We start from the raw sequence: 24,393 nt of genomic DNA on the forward strand, positions 1-24,393 counted from the left end.
GTGCATTTCTTTCATACACACACACATTGAAGCCATTAAATGGCACAAATCGATACAATCAATAGCAAATCGCCCTCGTCATCATCATCGGCATCACCATCAGCACTGAATGGCTGAATTTGAAATAGACAAAGTTAACACAATGACACATATACATTTACACACTGATGTCGGTATATAACTATTTGACATACCGCATATCTTGCCATCAGTCTATCATTCCACATCACATCCAGTGACTTATAACAAATTTGTAAATGTGTGTGCTCATACCTGTCATCATTTTACAATGTTGACGATTCAAGTATTGGCAAATTGAAATTTTTGGAAAATTTATGCAGATGACAAGTGTCAAAGTGTATAACATAATCTGACTTTTTTACCTCCCACCATACCATTGCTATCGAAAACGATATCGTTTTCGAATGTTTTTCGATAGTTTTGCGGACATTTTGTTCGAGAACGGCACATGAGAATGAATTGAAAACGATTCATTCGTCGCTCAGTTAGTGGCAGGAAACCCTTCGATTTCGAATATCGGCAATAATATTATTATACCCTCAGCCTTTAGGCTAAAGAGGGTATTTATACCTTGATACGACCAAAAATGTGCCTCATCGAAATAATGGTTTTAGACCCCAAGTATGTTTGTACGATATCTGTTTCAGACAATTTTGAGTAGATCTAGCAATGTCCGTCCGTCTGTCAGTCGGTCTGTCTGCCTGGCTGGCTGGTGCGCACGATAACTCTCGAACGGATCAATCGATTCGGTTCAAATTTTGGGTTTCGAAATATTTTGTCCAGATTCGATTTAAGTTCGAAGATGGGCCATATAGGTCCACTCCTTCAGGTACCTCCCCCACAAATGTTCAAAAATTGTCGCAAAACTTGTGCGCACGGTAACTCTTGTAGGGAATAACCGATTTGGTCCATACTTTGCACATCGTGTAATTTTTACCAAACTTAAATGAGGTTCTAATACGGACTCAATCGGTCCACTCCTTCAGGTACCTTCCACACAAAATTTCGGAAAAGTTCAGTTTAGGACCTGGTCTCGAATCGCTTTGATTTTTGTTTACGCAAGTTGTATTCGCTGTAAGTTTCATTAGGGGCAAGTCCATACTTCCTGAGGAAATAGCCTGAAAGTTACAAAAAACCCTATGACACCGTGTGTAGTGGTTGGAGCGCAAGATAATTCTCGAACGGATCCGCCGATTCGGTCCAAAATTTGGCTTTCGTAATATTTTGTCCAAACTTAGTTCAGGTTCAAAGATGGATTATATCGGTCCACTCCTTCCGGTACCTCCCCCACAAAAGTTCGAAAATGTTCGGAAAATTTGTGCGTACGATAACTCTTGAAGGGAGTAACCGATTTGGTCCATACTTTGCACATTATAAAATTTCTACCAGACTTAGATGAGGTTCCAATATGGACTCAATCGGTAATATCCTTCGAGTACCTCCCACACAAAATTTCGGAAAAGTTCAGTTTAGGACCTGATCTCGAATCGCCTTGGTTTTTGTTGTAACATCTTGTATTCATTGTCCCCTTTACGAAGGTGCAAGTTTCCTCAGGGACAAGTCCATACTTCCTGAAAAAATAGCCTGAAAGTTGAAACACAAACTCTATGACACCATGTTTATGGGTGGAAGCGCAAGATAATTCTCGAATGGATATGCCGATTCCGGCCAAAATTTGGCCTTCGTAATATTGTTTCCAAACTTAGTTTAAGTTCGTAGATAAGCCATATCGGTCCACTCCTTCAGGTAACTACCCCACAAAAGTTCAAAAATATTCAGAAAAATTGTGCGCACGATAACTCTTGATGGGAGTGACCGATTTGGTCCATACATTACACATTCTCATAATAACTACCAGATATAGATCAGGTTCGAATATGGACTATATTTGTCCACTCCATCCCGTACCTCCCACACAAAATTTTGGATAAGTTCACTTTAAGACCTGCTATTGAATCACTTTGATTTTTGTTGAAGCAACTAACATTCGCTGCCTCAATTACGATGGTAAAAGTTGTTTCAGGGGCAAGTCCATACTTCTTGAGAAAACAGCCCGAAGGGTGTAAAAAAACCCCCTATGGCACCCCCATGGTCTATGTCGGTCCATTCCTTTAAGTACCTTTTCCGCAAAATTTTTGAACTTAAATCCTAATCAACATTTTTGTCGGTTCATGCGACCAAAATTTTGAAACCCCCTAACTACATAAGTTTTTTGTGAAAAAAGTGTTTCAATTTGCACAGGCTGAGGGTATATCTCTGTCGGCAAAGCCGACTGATACTTTTTTACTTGCTAGCGAATGGATGATGATATTTTCTACGATAGTGGCGAAAAACATTTTGTGTTGAGTTTCTTGATATTTCTGTTAGGTACCTTTTTCGTTTTTATTTCTTTCCTATGTTTGCAACTCGATATGTAACTGCAGATAAACATTATTGCCTTGTGTTTGGCAACCTACCCATATGTTCTCTTTATCAGAACTTATTGCTTTTATTATACGTAGCATTTATATCGAAATTATTTGAAAAAGAAAAAGCAAACGGGAATTTTATACAAACAACATAAAATTATATTTTGAAACAAAAAAAAAAAAAAAAAAAAAAAATTCCAAAGTAAAAAATATTTCTCGAAACAATTTTTCTTGTGAAGAGAAAACATTCACCAAATGTTCGAAAATGATATCGTCTTCGAACTTTTGACGAAAAAAAATAAAAATACAAAAAAAAAACATTTGCCAAACGTTCAAAAAAAATATCGTTTTCGAAACTTGTGGCAAGCATTCGAAAAATTTCAGGAACTGGTATTGTGGGAAACATTCGAATAATATCAGCAACTGGTATGGGGGGCTGTGTCCATGTGTGACACACAATGTTTGTGCAAGAGTTTGGTTGTGAGGAAATTTTAAAGTTGGCTTTGCCAATACATCTTAACATTCCTCGGCAACCAGAGTGTATGATTTGCATTTTGCATTTTGGTAAAAATATTTTAAATTCACAACTGCAGGATATTTGACTGCAGGTATGTTTTCCGGAAATATGCCAAAATGAATGATTGATTATTGTTGCACACACACACAAATAGAGAATTGTGTTGAAAATGTGTATAAATTTAAAAGGGTTAAAGGTATAAATAGTTGTAATTCAATGTTTACGTTAGGGAATCCGGAATCCGGAATGTTTCCTTTTTTGTCCAAAATATCACCTAACAAAAGATCTCATTCTTATAGAGTCTTACTGGTCTTTTCAATGGGCCTTCGCGCAGAAGATTCCTTCCGAAATCCTCTAACAAAATGTATATAGTGCTCCTTTGCAGATTTTCTAAAAAAAGACCAGTAAATGTTATATTGGCCGTCTCACAAACGATCAGTAGATGAGCATAGAAAATCATAGAACAGCTTTAAGTTCTCTTGGAAAAGATGAGTAGGGATTCTTCCACAGAATACCTGTATGATTTTCCAAAGAAGATCTTTTACCCACATAAAGCAACTGGTCGTTTAAACGCCACAAATTGACATGAAACTCTGGTTTTTTCGAATATTTTTGTGGGTTTTTATACCCTCAGCATTTATGCTAACGAGGGTATATACACTTTCATACGGGCAAAATGTGCCTCATCGAAATAATGGTTTTAGACCCCAAGTAGGTTGGGACAAAATCCGTTTCAGACAATTTTTAAAGCTTTCTCAAGGGCAACTGCATACTTTTAGAAAAAAAAGCCTGAAAAGTGTAAAAACCCCTATGACACCATATGTAGTGGCTGTATAGCACGATAACTCTCGAACTGATCGACCGATTTGGTCCAAAATTTGGCCTTCGTCATATTTTGTCCAAACTTAGTTTCACTTCAAAGATGGGCAATACCGGTTCAAAAATTACGGTACTCCCCCCAATATTTAAAAAATGTCGCTAAAATACTATGCACGATATCTCTTGAACGGGGCTACCAATTTAGTTCAAACTTTGGATCTCCTAAAATTTTGTCCAAATTTAGTTTAACTCCTAAAATGGCCTATATCGGTTCTCTCCTTAGGGTACCTCCCCCACAAAAGTTCAACATTTGTGTCTAAGCTCAGTTAAGGGTCTGTTCGAAGATCCTTTGGAAATGTATACAGATGCTGTTAGTTGTGGTCCTGTTGACAGCGATATTATGTTTTCCTTGGACAAGTCCATACTGGTCCAAAAGTTGTACGATGACCCAACTGAAATGACTAGTGGGCGCGATATCTATCGAAAAGAAATGACTCCTAAAATAAGATCCACTTCCATAATAAACTATGTCGGTCCATTCCTTTAAGTACCTCCTCCGCAACACTTTTGAATTTTACTCCTAATCCGCATTTCGATCGGCAAGTTCAAATGTATTGTCTATTATCTGCCATTTCACGCTTATAAATTTTCATTTCACCTGTACATTTCTACAGGTGAAATGAATTTTCAACTTTTGATGAAAAATTTGAAAATGCGTTAAAACTTTTATCATAAATGTTAGATTCATATAAAGTCAGGATTTTGTTTGAGTATTTCCTCAATCAAAAACAAAAGGATTGGTACATAAGAATACACCTATATTACCCTCCAAATTTTTTGTCAGTAAATTTTCTCATTGACAAGATATCTTTGCATAGAAGAAACGAGGTCTTTCCATCAAAGATCGGAGTTGTTCCCACAGAAGACAGAGGTTCTCTCATAGACCGCCAGTTTTACTCATATAAGACAACAGAAGACCAGAAGTTTTCTATGGTCAAGCATAACCCCAGGTTTAACCTTAAGTAGAACAGAGGTCTTCTCATCGACCAATAAGTGTTTTCCCATAGAAAACAAGACATCTTTAGAAGACCAGAGACCTTCTCCTAGAAGACCTGAGATCTTTGCGTAGGAGACCAGAGATCTTCTCTTTTAAAAGACCAGAAAACTTCTCATAGAAGGCCAGAGCTCTTCTCTTTTAAAAGACCAGAAAACTTCTCATAGAAGGCCATAGCACTTCTCATAGAAAACCAGTTTCTCCTTGAAGACCAGAAAGTTACTTCCTAGAAGAAAATAGATCTTCCCATAGAAAACCAGACGTCTTTTCATATAACTCCAAAGGTCCTCTCATCTATAAGACCAGAGGTTTTCTCATAGAAGACCAGGGATATTCTCATACAAGGCCATCTAAAAGACCAGAGGTTTTCTCATAGAAGACCAGGGATATTCTCATACAAGGCCAGATGATTTTTCATAAAAGGCCAGATATCTTCTCATAGAGGACCAGAGGATCGTTCATATAAGACCAGCTTCTTTTTAAAACCGAGGTCTACTCATAAAAGACCCCAGGTCTTCTCATAGAAGATCAGAGGTCTTCTCGTAGAAGACCAGAGGTTTTCTCAGAAAAGATTAACGGTCTTCTCTTCAAGGTTCTTTCGATTGTGGTCTATTAAAGCTTCCTCGATTAATCACGGTTTCTTTTAGTTTCCTCAGATTATCCTGTCTCATTTAAATTTTATTAGACAAGTTCCGTTCTTAAGAGTTTCTTTTGTGATTGTATATATTCAGACCTGATAATGGTTCCTACAATCTTTCTTAGCTGATTATGAATGTTAGACATTTTTAGGGGATTATTATTCTTTGGAACTACTTTCTACGATCGGGAGCAATGAACGGAAACAAACAAAACGATTCCCGTACCAATCACACAAAGCCACAAACTTTTCAGCTTCTCTGAATCGTTTCATTCTCACAACCAAAACAAAAACACAAACTTTTCAATGTAAAAAGATGGAAACCGTACGATTGCGGAAATGTAACTTCGGTTATGCTTTGCCGAGTTGTTTCATTCACCACCGAAACAATAAGTATTTTTGGGAAACGTTTGCCGTGCGTATTGTCAATGACACACTCAGACACAAACACATGTGATTGCTTAACAACCCTATAAGATAGCAGCAGCATACCACAGTAAATTTTATCAACCACCAATTAGCATACCACAGTGAATTTTATCAACCACCAAACGTTTTTGATTTATTCACATGTGTTTAGTACTATTCCGTTTTCTATCTGCTCTTGTGGAGTTGAGTACTTTTCGCTTTTCGCTTTGTTCGCACTCACGAATATAAACAAAACAAAACTAAACAGCGAGCTCGGCCAACGAGGGTTATGTTTCGTTTTGTATTGTTCCTATGGAAAATACGAAACGAAACGATTGGAAATGTTATTTAAAGTATTTTTACGTACTCTGATCGGGAGACATCTTGTGCGAAATTAGTTCATCGAAGTTTCATTTGCAATTAGTGAATATTAAAAAAATTCCTTCCTTGATCTTAGGCAGTCGTAATTTATATAACTAGCTTAGATAAGTTCCTCTGTAGGATCGATGTGATTTAAAGCCTGTGAATGATTTTTTAACATGATAATTTACATGGGTAATGATTCACTAAAGTTTCCTTGGAAGATCGTGGCTAAAGAGTCTCCAGTCCATAGAGCTTATATAAAAAATTTTCTGACTAGGCAACCAGCCAACGATGTTTGACATTAAACTAAAAATATGAGAGCAGTCTCCTCTTTGTTGGTATGCTTGTGATTTTATTCTTTTTATTTTTAATTAAAATGACACACAATCTTCAGATCTTTTGACATTTTGTGGAATCTTCTCAAATTCCTTACATCGCATACTGAGCGCGTAAGCAAATACGCCTGCAAACACTTTAAAGCTAACAAACTTACCCTTTATCTTCTTCTAGGAATTCACAACATTATCTAAGCCATTTTCTAGCTAATATCTTTATGTCGCGTTTTGTTTGGCCTAACAAAAGCAATTTAATTTCAACTTTGACATAACAAATAACAAAAGTTCTGCAAATATCATTCACTTAGCCGTTGCAATAACCTCCCATGTCGCTCAAAACTTGTAAAGCAAAGGTAAATATTATCTCCTGCACTGTCGTTGTATTAAAATAAGATGTCAGGGTGCAACAAAAAAATATTTTCATGCAACGAAACACATACGCTAACATAGATGCACGCAGGTGAAATGTTCATTCACTTATCCAACAAAATTTCACGAAGCAATTTTGTTTGCATTTCAAATGAAGTCTCAACGACATGGAGGCAAAGTACCATATGCGACCAGAGCAACAGGCAGCCATCGTCGCAGTTTATAAGAAGGATGAAATACAAATTATATATATTAAAATTTTGATCAAGATTCCAGGCAGTACATTTTTATATAGACGCATTTTGTACCTCTGAAGCATTTCAAATTTAATTAAATAACCTAAGGTCGACTTATTTCCAATAATATATTGCCACTTATGATAATATCCATCTTCTTCATTGATTTATAAATAAAATTAACCAAACTTTTCAAATTATCTCCTATCTTGAAGGTTATGTAAATTTCATCATAGCAATTCATCCCACCATAGATTCTACTCTCTGGCCTCAGCATAACTTGAATCCTTAAAAGTCCACAACAACTAAAAACTTTCCGAAGCAAAAGTATGTGCATATTTTATTTTTTTTTTTGTTTTGCCTCTCCGATTCTGCCTCTCTCAGTGACACACTTCTTTCTTTGTGCAAAACTTCAAACGTTACGGAAAATAAGTAAATAAATAAACACGCAAGTGTTACGGAGTACCAAGGCACTTCTTTGTTGCTCTCAAGTCTGCCGTATTTACATTTCTGATTACATTAGAATCCCTGTCCCACATTCTGGCAGGTGGTACAAAGCAATAGAGGCAGAGGCTATGCCGGCAACAAACGGAAGTTGAACTAGCAACATATGACCAACATTATATATTGATAGACAAAGTTGCAATTCTGAACAAGTGTAGGAGCTTTTTGTTACACAGCAGGATTTGTGGTCCTCAAGAGTTATTCAGTTCAAGAATGTAGAGATGGATTGAAAACAGGGGAAAAAGAATCAAATATATAGGTGAAGAAGACTAAATTGAATAAATATAATCGCATAGAAATAGGTCTATCACTGAGGATATGTGGGTATTTTGATAGAGGTCTTCGACATGAAAAGGCCACTTTGTCTTTTAAGGCATGGCCAATGGGATTTATATGAGAAGATATATTTTTCTCATAATAGGGCATAATTTCTCATAGAAGAGCCTCTCTCATCTATTCAAAAAGCTCCGAAGAGCTTCAACTATTTCATGAGATGATCTTCTGCTGTTTTTAGCACAGAGCTTCTGTTCTTCTCTACGATGAGAAGAGCCTTGACTTTCAGAAGGAAGAGCTTTGGCCCTTCAAGGAAAAGATATTCGGCTATTCAATGAGAGGAGCTTCGGCTCTTCGATAAGAAAAGTTATTGGTCTTCTATGAGAAGAACGTATGCTCTTTTTGAGAGAAGCTTCTGATCTTGTATGAGAAGACGTTCTGCTCGTCAATCTTTGGGGGTTCTTTTATGAGTAGAGCTAAGCTCCTCTGAGAAGAGATACGACTCTTTTATGAAAAAAGTCGACTTTTCGATGAAAAAAGCTCCTGTATTTCGACGATAAAAGTGGCTACTCCTATAAGGGAAGAACTTGAACTCTTCAAAGAGAATAGCTTCTACTTTTCTAGGAGAAGATCATCTGCTGTTCTATAAGAAGAGCTTCTGCTGCTCTATAAGAGAAGTATCCACTACTACGAGAAGGCCTTCTTCTGGCCCATGAGAAAGTACGCTTTTATATGTGACCATCGAGTCTTCTACATTTTACATCTCCTCTTCTATGAAAATAGCTTGTGCTCTTCTATGAGGAACTTCAGGCTCTTCTATGAGAAGAGATTCTGTTCTATGAGAAATAAAGAAAAGCTTAAAAGTAGTTTAAGAAGAGTTGCTGACCATGCATGTTTGTATCTCGTACTGAAGCTCAAAGTGTAGATCGCGAGGTCACACATTAAACCGTTTATGGGTAGAAATACTGGTCCTCTATGAAAAAATCTTATAGTCCTCCTACTTGTTTTCTATGAGAAAACGCTTTAGTTCACTCTGAGAAGACCTAGACAGAAGACATATTAGTTGTCTACCCGTCTTCTATGAGAAGGGCTTGTAGCCCCCTAGTGGAAGGATGAGAAATGTGAAAGCTCCTACTTTTCTCTTAAGAAGTCTACCAAAAAAGTTCCGTCGATGCTCGTTGAGACGATTTACTGGTCTTCTATGAAAAACCTACGGATCTAGTCCTTATATTTCCATTTTAAAATACCAACTTGTCCATATAAAAAATCCTTGCTCTATGGTGCCAACTGTTCGTCCTGTATAGGTGGTGGTCCTCAATAAAAATCAGTAGGTGTTTTCTCTATGAAAAACATAAAGGCATTTAATGTGGTGACCTACTACACTTCTGTGAGGAGACTACCGGAAAAGTCCTACTGGTCCTCTATGAAAATCTTGCTGGTCCTCAATGGGAATGTTATTTTATTTTTCCATAAACATTTTTTGGTGCTCTACGAAAAGACCTACTGCGCCTTTATGTAAAATACAAGTGATCATCCATGGCAAAGGTCTAGTCCTCAATAATAAGACCTCTTTGATATCCATAGCTACTGGATCTCTATGCGACGACCTACTGATTCTCAGTGAGAAGTCTTGATTGTTCTCAATGAGAAGTCCTTTTGAAGAATTAAAAACTTAAGGAGTCGTGATTCTTTAGCTATATTGAGGGTTCCATGAGGTGTGCTGGTCCAGTAAAGAAGAAGAGTGCCCCATGAGTAGTCGTGGTTCTCTAAATATATTTAGAGTTCTCGGAGGGGTGCTGAATTTCCAGATATTTATGCATTGGCATAGGTTAGGGTCCCTTGGGAATTTTGGCTCTTTGATTGTGCAGAGAGTTCTCATCATTTTAGTTTTCTCAAATACTAATAAATGGGTGTCACCGTGGTGCAATGGTATGCACACCGAACATGCACTTAGAAGGTCGGCAGTTCGGTTCCGTGGCCAGGCAACAACAAATTTCCAACGGTGCAAAATACCCATCAGTGTATGAGTATTTAAGCCATGTTAAACGTCTCTAGAAGTGGTTTCGTAAGACACTCCGTTCGGACTCGGCGATAAACAGTAGGTCCCATATCATTAAGACAATATGTATCAGAGTGCACTTATTGTTGTGAGAGAAGTCTCCCTTGTCCCTTCTGAGATGTTTGTGGAACATTACTATTATTATTATTATTACTGACTCCTTGTAGTGTTATGGTTCCCTTGATATACCGAGGATTGCTTGAAAAATTGTGTTTTCCTAAAGATGTTGACAGTTCCCAGTAGATTTGCGGGAATTTTGATGATATTTAGATCTTTCATTGAGCACTAAAAAAACACAAATACAAGTAATTTTAATTATGCAGACCTATTGGTCTTTAATGGGTTAATTCCCTTGATCATACTGATGCCCTATGGGGAGAGAATTGGTCATCTATAGTCACCATTCTGTATAGGAGGCGAATGGGTCCTTTTTGAGGAAAGCCATTGTTACTTTAATAGAAATCCTACTGTTCCTCTATGAGAAATCCAAATGGTCCTCTATGAGAAGAATAATTTTTTAACCATAAAAACTTATTGGTCATAAATAAGAAAGCCTTCTCCCTACCCGGGAGAAGGCCTACTTGTTCCTTTGGGGAAGGTCTACTGGTTGTCTATAAGAAAAATTATCTTCCTTCATTAGATGCGCTACTGGTCACATATGAGAAAACGTACCGTACCTATATGACAGTACTTATTCTCCTATCTCTTTTCACAATTTCACACCAAACAGTTCCATCTCCCCAGAATCTCCACCTACATAGTCCACTCAACAGGTGTCCATGTATGTACTTATGTTGACGTCAATATTCTGACTATTTGCAAATGTCTTTAAAAATTAAACGTTTCCTTTGTTTCAGTTGTGTTGTGGCATGTATTTTATATAAAAGAAACGAAAACCAAATAAGAAATGACAAAGGCCAACCAAAATTGTTTGACATCTCTGCTTCCCCTCTGCCTGCCTCCTCTGATACTACTTTTTCCTACTCAATTCAGCTATTTATGTATGCAAGCTATAAGGTCGTGGTATTGTTGTTTGGCTGGCAGCAGCAAAAACAGAAAAATGCCGTCAGCCCTCTTCTTTGTGTTCAGAGAACAAATGTTGACTTTTTCCATTTTATGTGCGTATGTGTGTTCTTTTTAAGTCATATTATTTTTGCGATTTTTTGCATCTCTTTTCTGTTAACTTTTTTATTACATGTGCACTTGTAGGTAGTTTGTTTGGTTGGCTTTAACTTACAATGTTTCGTAGTGTTTTTTTATTTTACTACCAATTTTCTCTGTACTTTACCATTTTTCAATTAAAGAGACGGCTATCTTTGTCATGTGCATATGCCCCTGTACATAACTTTAACTGTGCCGGTGTACGGGTGTTTTAGTTTATTTCAATAGAAATTTCAAATTAAAAAACAAAACTGCAACTTTGTTTAGAAAGAATACAATTATCAACACACTCACGTGTTCTCACCCATCTACACACTTATAAGAGCGACCGAGCGCCCCCTATCACATATTGGTAATTGTGGTAAACAGAAATTAGGAGTTGCCAGTGTCATTGCCCCGAAGCCTACTACCTTCCATTTTCTATGATATCAAACGCTTTCACTTTAGATCAATGATGAACAAAACAGTACTTTAGCGTCGATTACTCTTAAACGCAGCCATAATTGACACAAGTACAATCAAAAATATACACATTGCTTTATAAATATTTTTAAACAATATGCAACTTTTACTATTTTAGAATACAATTAAAGTTTTAAAACATAAAAAAGTTAAGAAAAGCCAACAAAAATGCAGTGTGAAATTTTTAAGAGAAAATGTGTCAGATTCTTTTTGTGCATCCCTGCTTTAGATTAACTTTTTCGCAATTTGTTTCTGGCTGTGGTTTTCTCTTTGTTTTTTGCTAAACTCATTTCGAATTGGAAGGTTTATGAATAGAGTTTTCCCTCCTTTTTATTTATGAAACAAACTAACAATTTTGGGGTCATTTTGTTCAAGAAGATCATGATGATGACGATGATGATAATTGTCTGCTGCTTAGAATTCTAATAAAAGTTCTTAAAGGATTCTAGTTTTATGCACCACAAGAAACTGTGCAAAATTAATTAAATGAAATGTTTTTCATTTATTAAAAATAAGCGAAGAAGAAAATTATGATGTTACTCATCATCATCATCATCATCTACTATTTGAACGGAGTTTTGTTTAATCACGGGGAGCATTTTAAGGGGAATCAGGGTTATCATGCAGCCATTATGAGGACTAGATGACAATGGTTGATTATGCTGACAAACGGAATATTACTTAAGAAACAAATTTCTTAAAATAAAGCCCGTTTAATCTCCAGATTGTCCGCCCCTCCCCTCCCGTTTTAATTTTGAAATTATAATAATATTAGTAACCAAAATAGTCTTCTATGATATGCCTTATTGATCCCGTATGAGGAGACCTAATGGAATTCGTCTTCTATGAGAAAAAGTATTAGCCCTCTATGAGAAGATCTTCTGGTTCGCCTAAAAGACAAATTACTGGTCTGCTATGAGGTAACATACCGATCAACTATTAGGGGGAGAATTAGCCATCCATGAGAAGACCTACCGGTCCCTTTCGAAAATACCAATAAGTCCCCTAGAGGAGACTGATAACAAATCTAATTAGTTCTCTGTGCGAAAATACTGGTTCTCAATAAGATGACCTACTGGTCATGAGAATCCTACAGCTCATCTATGAGGAGGAGAATTCGTCATCTATAAGGGTACCTATCGATCCACCTATAAAACCACCAATTAGAGAGAATATCTGTCAATCTCTATGAGAAGAAGAATCAGTCCTTTATGACCACGTTAAGAGGAATTGTAAGACCAAATATTTTCATTGCTAACTTATAGGAAGACCTTCTGGCTCTCTATGAGAAGACCTACAGGTCGTCTATAAGAAAAATGTCCTTACCTAAATAAGATGATCTATGGGTCAAATATGACAAAACCTACCGTTTCTTTATGAGAGCATCTGATGTTCCCTTTACCGTCTATGGGGAAATTCATTGGTCTTCTTTGAGAAGATCTTCTAGTCCTCTTTGAAAAGAGCTACTCGTGCTCTATGAGAAGACCTACAGGTCGTCTATAAGAAAAATGTCCTTTCCTCAATAAGATGATCTATGCGTCAAATATGACAAAACCTACCGGTTCTTTATGAGAGCATCTGATGTTCCCTTGACCGTCTATGGGGAAATTCATTGGTCTTCTTCTTCCTCTTTGAAAAGAGCTACTCGTGCTCTATGACCTTCTAGTTCTAAAAGAGAATTTTTTTTAACTTAATGATCCTCTAATCGAAAACCTAATTTCGGAATTTGAGGCGACCGATCCTCTATAAGGAAACGCATTTTGGAATTTGATAGAACCGGTCTTCTATGAGTAAACGCATGTGTGCTCTGTGGAAAGAAGAATTATGCTTTGTGAGAAGACCTTCTAGTTCTTTATAAGAAGACCTACTAATTATTTATGAAAATACCTCTAATTCTTGCTACTACAGGCTCTCTGCTGACATTCTATGTGAAGACCTACTGGTTTTCTATGGGAAAACTTCTTGTTCTGCTATACCTACTTGGTCTCTATGATAAGACCTACTGGAGCTCAAACCAGGCGTCCTACTGGCACTTATGAGAGTACTTACTAGACCTCCATGAGAAGACGAAGTGGTCCTGGTCCCTTCCATAAGAACACCAAGTGTCATTTTAAAAGCAGTCTAAGTGATTTTCAATAACAAGCCCAAGTGACCTTCTAAAAAAGCACAATTATCTTTCTATAAGAATCCAAAGATTCCTTTTATAAGAAAATCCCAAGTGGCAATTTATAAAAAGTCCCTGTGGTCTGCCTTAAGAAGTCCTAAAGGTCTTACACAGAAGTCCCTGTGGTGTTTAATAAGAAGTACAAGTGTTCGTCTATTAGACGCCCAAGTGTTCTGCTATGAGATGTCCAAGTGACCTTCTATACGAAGCCCAAGTGGCCCAGTAACCTCCCAGCAAAATTTGAAGGAAGGGGTTCCATGCGATGACGTGATTTCATGGCATCTTTTGCATTGGTTTAAACGAAGTCGTGAAAGATCCGATCTTTTCATTAGCATTTGAACCAGTGCAAAGGAAGTAGTGAAAGATCCGATCTTTTCATCAGCATTTGAACCCATGCAAAGGAACTCGTAAAAGATCCAATCTTTTCATCAGCAGTTGAACACATTCCATCGATCCAATAGAGATTAGTTTAATGTTTTTATTTATACAACTTTTTCTAAATATATAAGATTAATTATTTACAATAGGCTTGATGTTGTCGGAGACTCGAAATCACAACCAACGTTGTTAAAACTCTCGTCGTAATGATAATCTCATTGCAAAGGGTTGGTGAAAATGACATGCAAAAGCATTGGTGAAAATGACATGTCAAAGCATTGGTGTAAATGACATGCTTTGGATCCAGAAATGAATATCATCTTTTGGGGTCCATGCTCATATAAAATTCATCGATGAAGATGCTAAAAGGATGACATGCCAGATCACTTGCACCCATGATTGAATGGCATCTTTGGCATCGAACATTTTGCTGGGCTTCTATAAGAAGATAATGTGACATTTTGTAAGAAGCCCATGTGACCTTCCATAAGAAGCCCAACTAGTCTTTTATAAGAATCTCAACTGGTATTCCATAAGAAGGCCAAGCGACCCTCTATAAGAAGCCCAAGTGGCCTTTATAATTTAAGAGAAGTCGCTGTGATAATTTTTAAGACGTCGCTGTGGTCTCCTATAAGAAGCCCAAGTAGCTTTTTTTAAGAAACCCAAGTGGCCTTCTATAAAAAGCCCAAGTGACCTTCTTTAAGATACCTAAGTGGTCTTCTATATGAAGCCCAAGTTACTTTTTATAAGAAGCCCAAGGGTATAATATAAGACGCCCAAGTGGCCTTCTCTAAGAAACCCAAGAGGTCTTCTATAAGAAGCTCAAGTGGTCATCTATAACAAGCCCAAGTGGCCTTTTATAAAAAGCCGAAGAGGTATTTTATAAGAAGTCTACGTGGTTTTCCTTGAAGAAGACCAAGTGGCCTTCTATACGTAGCCCAAGTGGCCTTAGGAAGCCCACGGTCCTTCTATAAGAAGCCCAAGTGACCCTCTATAAAAAGCCCAAGTGGGCTTCTATAAGAAACCCAACTGGCCTTCTATAAAAATCCCAAGTGACAATTTATAAAAAGTCCCTGAGGTCTGCCTTAAGAAGTCCCAAAGGTCTTATAAAGAAGTCCCTGTGGTGTTTAATAAGAAGGCCAAGTGTCCATCTATAAGAAGCCCAAGTGTCCTTCTATGAGAAATCCAAGTGACCTTTTATACGAAGCCCAAGTGGCCTTCTATAACAAGCTCAAGTGACCTTCTATAAGAAACCCAGTAACCTTCTATACGATAAAGTGGCATTATATAAGAGGCCCATGTGGTCTTTTTTAAGAAGCCCAAGTGACCCTCTATAAAAGGCCGAAGTGGCCTTCTATAAGAAACCCAAGCGGCGTTATATAAGATGCCCATTTAGCCTGGGACACTGTTCTTTCAGAAGAAGGCCTACTGGTTCTGTGGAAGAAAACCTACAAGTCTTTTATAAGAAGATTCACCGATTTTCAATAAGAAGCCCAGTGACCAATGATCTGCTATAAGATTTCTTCCCACCGGTTTTCAATAAGAAAGCCTAATGGCCTTCTATAAGAACCCATTGGTTTCTATACATTATACCTGTACTCTGTAAAAAGACCTACCGGTTTTTATACCCTATACCACAATGTGGAAAAGGGTATTATAAGTTTGTTTTGGTAAAAATTCATGTAACACCGCGAAATATTCGTCGGAGACACCCAATGTGGTATACCAATCTTCATATCTCGACGAGATAAAGCGATTTTGAGATGTGTGTCCGTCCGTCTGTCCATTATAAATTGTAAACACGCTACAGGCCGCCATTATGGCCCGATCGTCACAAAATTTTGTATGGAGGTCGGGTTCAGACCAGAATAGATCCCTATTCTTATTGGTGATGATCGTGAAATATTTAGCGGGTGAAATGGACCAAAAAGATAATATTTATCCAATTTTCTAGCGGCTCTGTGGGTTTCAATAATAGTCCGAACAACGCGTAATTTTAAATGAGGTAAGAGTATATCACAAAGGAGAAGCTTCCAATTTGAGATGGCGATCGGATAATATTAAGAGGGTAAAATGGACCAAAACTTTTGTGTGAAAATTTTTAATATACAGCTTATATCTTAATTCCTGGAAGTTACATTCCGGACAAGTAAGCTATACCTGGAAGTGGAACGCTTGACCTTTCAATTGATGCCAATTAAGTTGGTGTGCATGATCAGATAACAGAGTTACAGCCTAATATATTCAGTTATTTGTTTGTAGTGTAATCATAAACTCGCTAGAGGTCCAAATTATACCTCAATAGTCACGAAATTTTGCACCGGGTAAGAGAATAGGTCGAAGAAGGTGCCTACAATTTTGAATGACGATCTGATATTATTTAGCGGGAGAAATGGACCATTACCTTTGTATGAAAAATAAAAAAATTTTAGTTTTGGTCGATATTTTTATTCCTTGAGGACATACATATGTATATCGGCAATGTAGCCTACATATGTAAAAAAACCTACTGACCTTTCCTCTGATGTAAATTGCAATAAAGTGTTTGCTAGATAACGGTCCTACTGCCTAATATATAATGGGTTCTGTGTAGAGAACCACATTTTTATCCCATGCTACAAATTGCCTCTCCAAAAATGCATGTAGCACCGCTAAATATTCGTCCTAGACCCCATATTTGGTATGCCAAAATTCATATCTCGACGAGATGAAGCGATTTAGCGATGTGTGTCCGTCCAATAAAAATTGTAAACAAGCTTCAGGACGCAATTATGGACCGATTATAAAGAAATTTTTATGAAGGTTGGGTTCGGACCAGAATAGAAATGATTAGTTTTTGGTGATGATCGTGAAATGTCCAGGGAATGAAATGAACAAAATACAAAATTTTACCCAATTTTGTAACTGCTCTGTAGGTCAAAATAATAACCCGCAAAATTTTAAACAAAGTTTGAGTTTATGATGAAGAAGAAGCGTGCAAACCAACGTGAAGATCAGATAATACTTAACGGGTTAAATGGACTGAAACTTTTGTTTGAAAATTGGTAAAATTTTCAATAACGTAGCGGTTAAACAACGGAAAATAATGAAACACACTTATGTAGTAAGTAGTAGGGCGTTAGGAAATAAGTCCCCAATGAAATAAGTCCCCAAACTGAAAATGAAATAAGTCCCCAAATTTGGGGCGTTATTTCATAATGAAATAAGTCCCCAAAAATTTAAATGAAATAACTCCCCAACGAAGTGAAATAACTCCCCAAAATAAAATGAAATAACTCCCCAAATTTGGGGACTTATTTCATTATGAAACAAGTCCCCAATTTTAAAAATGAAATAATTCCCCAAAAAATTTAATCGATTGTTGTGTTTTTTTGTTCGTATGCAGCAAAAATAGTAATTGATAACATATAAAGTTATACAACATCAATTTAGATACAATTTTTCTAGGCAACAAGCCCACTTGAAGGCGTTATTTTGTTCTGCAATTGAGTTATTTTTCAAAGATTTTATCTTCATCTGAAAAGCAAACTTTTCGAATTTCCTCTTGGAAAATATTTACTTTTGGTACCACATTTGTACACATGCCGTTTCTGTCATATATTATCCAAGTTAAAAAGATTTTCACCGTTATCTTACCGTTTTCCAATAACTCTGTTGACTTATCTATTTCACTGTCTTTCATAGGAATAATTTTTTTTAATAAAGATAAATGTTCAATGCTTTGAAATATTAAGAATTTGAATGTAAATTGTTTTGTTGTGAAAATAGGTTTATATTTTGGTATGAAACACAAATTCGCGCGAATTTTGGTTTCATACCAAAATATCAACCTATTTTCACAACAAAATAATTTACGATCAAATACGATGAATGGTAGTACGAGTAGTTGTTTGTGGGAAAAAGGACGTGTCTTGGTTTCAAGTTAAAAATTCGCGCGAATTTTTAACTTGATACCAAGACACGTCCTTTTTCCCACAAACAACTACTCGTACTACCATTCATCGAAAACGATTTAATACATATTCAATGCTTTCAAATATTAAGAATTTTAATGTAAATTATTTTGTTGTGAAAATAGGGTGATACTTTTTTTTGGTATGAAACAAAAATTCGCGCGAATTTTGGTTTCATACCAAAATATCAACCTATTTTCACAACAAAATAATTTACGATCAAATACGATGAATGGTAGTACGAGTAGTTGTTTGTGGGAAAGAGGACGTGTCTTGGTTTCAAGTTAAAAATTCGCGCGAATTTTTAACTTTATACCAAAACACGTCCTTTTTCCCACAAACAACTACTCGTACTACAATTCATCGAAAACGACTTACTTTCACAATCATATTTCCCTATGCTTTTAGTTATATATACTCCTTCTTCATTCTAATGATTAAGCTCCATATTTTTTTGTTAAACAAACTTTCCATCTTCCACATTCCAATCATTTTTGGAATATATAATACCTTCGAACTTTTTTCTCAGCGGCAATAATTTCGACTTCCATACTAATCAGTAGACGCTCTTCAAAAAACTACTTGATAAGCAATAACTACATGAGAAAGCACAACGACTGCGTGGTAAGTCCAGTGGGATATAATTTGCAATTTTAGAAAAATGAAATAAGTCCTCAAATTAATTTTTGGGGATGTATTTCATTTCTAAATTTGGGGAGTTATTTCATAATGAAATAAGTCCCCAAAATTTTGTATGAAATAAATCCCCAGAAAAATGAAATAAATCCCCAAAAATTTAAATTATAGTTGTTGTTGTTTTGTGTATAAAATTTTGGGGACTTATTTCATTTTCAGTTTGGGGAGTTATTTCATTGGGGACTTATTTCGTAACGCCAGTAGTAGTACTACATAAGTTTGTGTGAACTAAATTTTCCTTCCCTGCTACAAAAATGTCTTTGTCATTCTAGATAACTTTTTGGTTTTGGTCATAAGTATTATACATCTCTGAGTTTTGATAATTACATTTTCACAATCATTGAAAAGAAGTACCGCGGAAAGCGATGGTCCAGGGATAGTGGTATAGGATATCCCATGGTCGGCTCCGTCCGACTATAGACTTTTCGTACTTGTCTATATATAATTCTTCTACAAACATCCCAGATGGGACAAGGGTTCTATAAGACATTCGAATATTTGATGACTTTCTGTTCCCCTGGCCTTCAAAAAAAACTTCTGAATTTCTGCAATAATGATTGTAATCATAATAAATAATTCTATTCATTTCGCTTTTTTAGCTGACCTCCCGATGGTCATGTGTTATCCACATCCGACCACTATATTTTTAATTAATTTCTAACTTCCATTGTTTTGTAGCTAACAAAACAACCAACAACGATGATGATATCATCATAAACGACTGGAGAACGGTGGTAACCTGTGTTCATTACATTTACAGCTTATTTATTCTATGGCATGAGCTTTTATTACAATCCTGTCTAGACAAACCGAATAATGTTTACATCCATGGCTTTTAACAACCCCATAAGTAGAGATATAAAACAGGATAACAGATGACTCGTATCCTTTATCAGTTTCATTATCAGACCTTTAGTTATGTTTAATGCACAAGGTAACACTACTTCTCTATTTCTCTCCCTTTGGCTTATCATCATCGACAAAATCAAAATTAAAGGTCAGAATATCGATTTGTTAATGTCCTTTGCTTTATTTACGAGGCATTTGCAAAAAGGGCACATTTATTAATGTTTGCAAGCTGATTTCTAAAAAACCTTAGATATTCTGTTGAAGATATCCGAATGGACCAGCATTTCATAGACAAAGCCATCCATTAAACGACACATTGAAGAAAGTGGCAACAGTTAATCCACAAAACAGCTATTGGAACTCCCTTTAGTATTGGCTAGAAGAGATTGCCTTTAGTTTCATACTATCGTCCATTGATACGAAAACAAAAAACCAAGGTTGCCAAATATTGTTGCATTTCAGCATCAGCAACAACAACAACAGAAACAAAAACATTCCCAGAACAATGGCTAACATTGGTTAACTTGGCTTTTGTTCAACATAGCCACAAACTCTTTAAAAACACGAGCAGCAACAGAAGCATGCCAGCAACCTACAAGAACAACACAAAAAACAACAACAATCGATTACAAAGTAAACATCGGTGACCACAAAAGCAATCAAATGGAGAACCAAAAGACCAGAACTAAAACCAGAAGGCTACCAACATCAGTGTTGCCGTTCGAAATTTTTTTTCGAACCAAAATTTTCTTATAGCCCGTTTCCACGGTACGTCGTTCGTTCTCTATTCGTTGTTCGACCCATAACTACGAATAAATTACTTATTTCCCCACACAAAATTCTATGAACGAACGACGATTTTTCTACGTTTTTTCGATTAGAAATACTCTCTGAACGACGAATAAAAAAGTCCCATCCCTAACAAATGAGAGAATTTATCGAAAAAATTAATTATGACATGTCTAAATTCAAAATTGAAAAATTTGTTAAAAACACAAAAATTTTATAGAAAAAAGAAAAAAAATAAATGAAAATTAATGAACTAAACATTTTATATAGATGCAGAAGGAAGAAGGTTGTGTTTCCTTCTTAACTCTACACTCATTTCTTGTCCATTAGTTCAAAATCGCGTAAAAAATCAGAAACAAAAAGGAAACAAATAACTGAAAGTCTGTATACACAAACATTGTTTTTACATGTCTCTCTCTCTTTAATTTTGAAAATAGAAACATATAAAAATATATTGAAAATACAAAATTATTCAGAATTTATGGAAAAAACGAATGAAATGTGTGTAGTTAAATATGGAAAATACTTTTCAAGGAAAGTCTATTGCTTTTCCTATTCATTTAATGTATATTTTATGTGTTTTCGGTTCCAATTTTCGTGAAAACAAGGAAACAAAAATGAAGGGAATTTTGTTTATGTTTCTGTTAATTACGATTGGTGTCATGGAAACGGGTTAATTCGTGTACGTCGTTCGACAGGCGAACAACGTAATTGAAACGCTCGTGTGAACATGACATTAAAATACTGCACAAAACGGCCGGACATTTAAAATTTAAACAAAACATATGTTTAATTTAAATACAGTTTATTAGGCATAAACAAGTGAGCAAAGGCTACTGTCGGGACGGGGCCGACTATGTGACACCTTACACCACTGACCCTGAGTATAAGATTTTCGGTGGTAAACATTTCTTTTAGGGATATGCTAAAGTTTTCACCCATCCTGGTTTTTATACCAAACTAGCTGACCCGACAGACGTTGTTCTGCTCTAAATTTTGTAGAAAGCTATTGCAAATGTAAAAAAACAACGTTTGTAGTGATAATTTGCTATATAGGATTGGGGCATGGTACAATCACCAAAAAATGTAAGATGGTTTGAGGTATATTTTTTTAACATTTGATTTGAAAATAAGTGCAATAAATAGTATGGTGTTTTATTTACATTTTGATCTCTGGTCAGCTAACCAACAAAAAAAGAAATATTTTTTCGGTTGTTTAGCTGTAATAACATAATCTCGTTCATTGCAATGCTCTATGATACACGACATTTTTTGTTTTGTTATCTGGGGCGAAAACATATAATGCTGATGGTGTTCCCACGCGGGAACAGGCGACATACAATTGGCCATGCGAAAAACATGGATTTTCAAGGTTAATTGTGTTAATTGTCATTGCAAATGCAAGCCTTACCGGAAACTGCAAGCGTTTAAAAACGAATGGCATGTCCGTCGGAATCATTGGGATCCGTGGTATCAATACGTCTTCACCTTCGTACTTTCCTTTAAGTATTGTTGCTTCGATTACGTTATTCATCAGTTTTTTAACCGCAAGCCTGGTGCCATTACAAAGACGTGGTTGGTTTATGTTTCGTAACATTATGATTACCGACCCGACTTTCAGTTGGAGGTTGTGAGGCGGTAATCCGGGTAACTCTAGCGAGTTTAAAAACTCAGTTGGATAGTTGACGACATCGTCTTGGGAAGTAACAGAATCCACCGATTTGTACGTCATAGATTCAGAATCTATTTCAGATTGAATCTCAAAATTCAATTCGTCGACATCATTATTTTTCGCAGCCAATATAGCACGTTCGCTTAACCAATAATGATTTTTATAATTGTGTGCAATGTTTGGAAAAATCTTTCGGATGAGTTCGGATTTTGATTCAGTGAACTGGCAGAAGCCGACTGGAAATTGAATGCAACCGGTCGAAATATTAACCAAAATTTTGCCATCGCCAATGTCCAGCAAAATTTTTGAAAATACTTCTCCATTTTGATCGTTCAGCAGCTCGACACGCATGTTCACAGTCAATTTGAGTTTCTTGACGTGTTTCCATAAGACGGACGACTTCAAGCATGCATTAAGCTCATCGGCTGGAGTTGAGCGTGGAATCACTGGCAATGTTTGACGAAAATCACCTGCCAACAGAATCATTGCACCACCACAAAGGTTTTGATTGTTTCGTAAATCTTGCATCGTTTTGTGTAATGCCTCTAGAGACTTTTTATGCGCCATTGTACACTCATCCCAAACGATCAATTTGCTTTGTTGCAAAACTTTGGCCATCGCGCTGTTCTTGGAAATGTTGCATATTGGACTTTCATTGATTTGCATATTCAATGGCACCTTGAGTGCTGAATGGGCAGTTCGACCGCCTTTCAACAACGTAGCTGCAATTCCTGATGAAGCTAGTGCAAGTGCGATATCATTCTCTGAGCGTATCGTTGCTAAAATCAACGCAAGCAAAAATGTTTTTCCAGTTCCACCGGGAGCATCCAGAAACAAAATCCTCCAGTTCCATTGTTCACAACCTGCATAATGGTGTGATACGCATATTTTTGTTGTCGATTCAACAGAGGAACGCTCGTTCGAACAAATTCCCTTAAGGCATCGCAATCATATTGCTTTTCGCGTCGCAACTCTTGATTGAATGCGTGGTGCATCGGGCGATTGGGAGCTGACATGCCTAAGTCAGATAATGGCTTGTTGGACATCATGAAGCACATGTCCTCAATTAATATCAAAGCCTCATTGTAAATTTCATCGCTCAGTTGTAAATTTAGATTTGATGTTGTTATACGAATCTGATGCAAAATATCATCACACATAGCATCTTTGTAATTGTTCCACAAATCAGTTGGTTTGGATGGGAAACATGTTGAGATAATTATGGAAAATAGTGTTCGTATTTGATGAGGATTTGACGAAAGCACTGCATCTTCGAGAGTGTATATCCAATGAGAGTCATTTTCCAGCAATCGCAAACGCTGACACGCTTCTCTATATGTGTCACACAGTTCACCATTTATAGTACGCAAATTTTGAAATGATGTTGGCAAACGTAAATAGAAACACTCATCGTTTCTTGGATGGACTGTATAAATTCGACCTAATAAGTCGGTGGAAAATAAATTGGGGTAACCTGCAACTGAATTTCCTTGTTTTCGCCGTAGAAATTTCTTTGCTGATTTATTCCAAGTATAATACCTAGGAATTTCGGAATATAGAAGCCTTCGGGCAAATTCATCATTCTGACACAGTTCAAAAAAGCTGGTCAGTGTTGTAGAAGGCGGTCGATCAACTCGTTGTAATACGTTATCCTCAGTAAAGTACACTCTTTGACCATTTTCGAAATGCACGGCTAAATGAACAACAGGTGGATGTCTTTCGTGAATGGCAAATGAATAGATGCGCCAAAGTGCTTCGTTACTGCTAACATAACGGCCCATTTGAAATTGAGTGACTTCATCGTTGGAATTCTCCGCATTTACTCCAATCACTGCCATGTCACTACCTTTGGTCACATATTTGCATATGTATTTGATGGATTTAACAGAATGGCAGGATTCGACGTTGATGTGTGCTTTGAATGTTTTGGAGAGTAGTGGCAAATACGGAACAATCCAACTGTTATCAATTTCAATGTCCTGCTGATTCACTTTCACCATTGTAGATCTTCCATTGTCCGAAGTTGAACGACGACGGTACAATGGGTAACCGTCATTTCCGGTTATTGTTTCAGGTACTAATGGTCGAGGAAAACGCTTCGAACATTTTCCGTCGACCATGCAGGGAGAATTGATATTTAACGATCCACAGGGGCGATGGATCATGTTCTTAGTAATAACCTCATGTGGTGATTGGCCAGGGAATAATTCTTGCCGAATCTCTATCCACTGGGGATTGAAAGTGAATGTTATGAATAAATCTGCTG

The 24,393-nt window shown here is 36.6% G+C and overlaps 1 protein-coding gene across 1 annotated transcript; it reads right to left on the reverse strand.

The window, feature by feature from the left end:
- Window positions 1–35: 35 nt before the first annotated feature.
- On the reverse strand, window positions 36–24,292 carry LOC141386881 (uncharacterized). Its single transcript, XM_073955783.1, has 3 exons — window positions 22,963–24,292; window positions 22,062–22,906; window positions 36–113 (listed from the first exon to the last, which is right to left on the reverse strand). Exons 1-3 carry the CDS (start codon window positions 24,290–24,292, stop codon window positions 36–38), a joined length of 2,253 nt encoding a protein of 750 aa, XP_073811884.1.
- Between the last annotated feature and the right edge of the window lie 101 nt (window positions 24,293–24,393).

This window comes from Musca autumnalis, unplaced genomic scaffold (assembly GCF_047663935.1).
Source record: "Musca autumnalis isolate F117 unplaced genomic scaffold, ASM4766393v1 scaffold_5, whole genome shotgun sequence".
In the NCBI taxonomy this organism is placed as follows: domain Eukaryota; kingdom Metazoa; phylum Arthropoda; class Insecta; order Diptera; family Muscidae; genus Musca; species Musca autumnalis.

Coding starts and splice junctions, on each gene's coding strand:
- LOC141386881 (XM_073955783.1), bottom strand. CDS start 24,292: ATGATCCATCGCCCCTGTGGATCGTTAAATATCAATTCTCCCTGCATG. Junction 22,907..22,962: donor CAATGGAACTGGAGGATTTT/GTTTCTGGATGC, acceptor CGTTGATTTTAG/CAACGATACGCTCAGAGAAT. Junction 114..22,061: donor TCCAACTGAAAGTCGGGTCG/GTAATCATAATG, acceptor TTTCAAATTCAG/CCATTCAGTGCTGATGGTGA.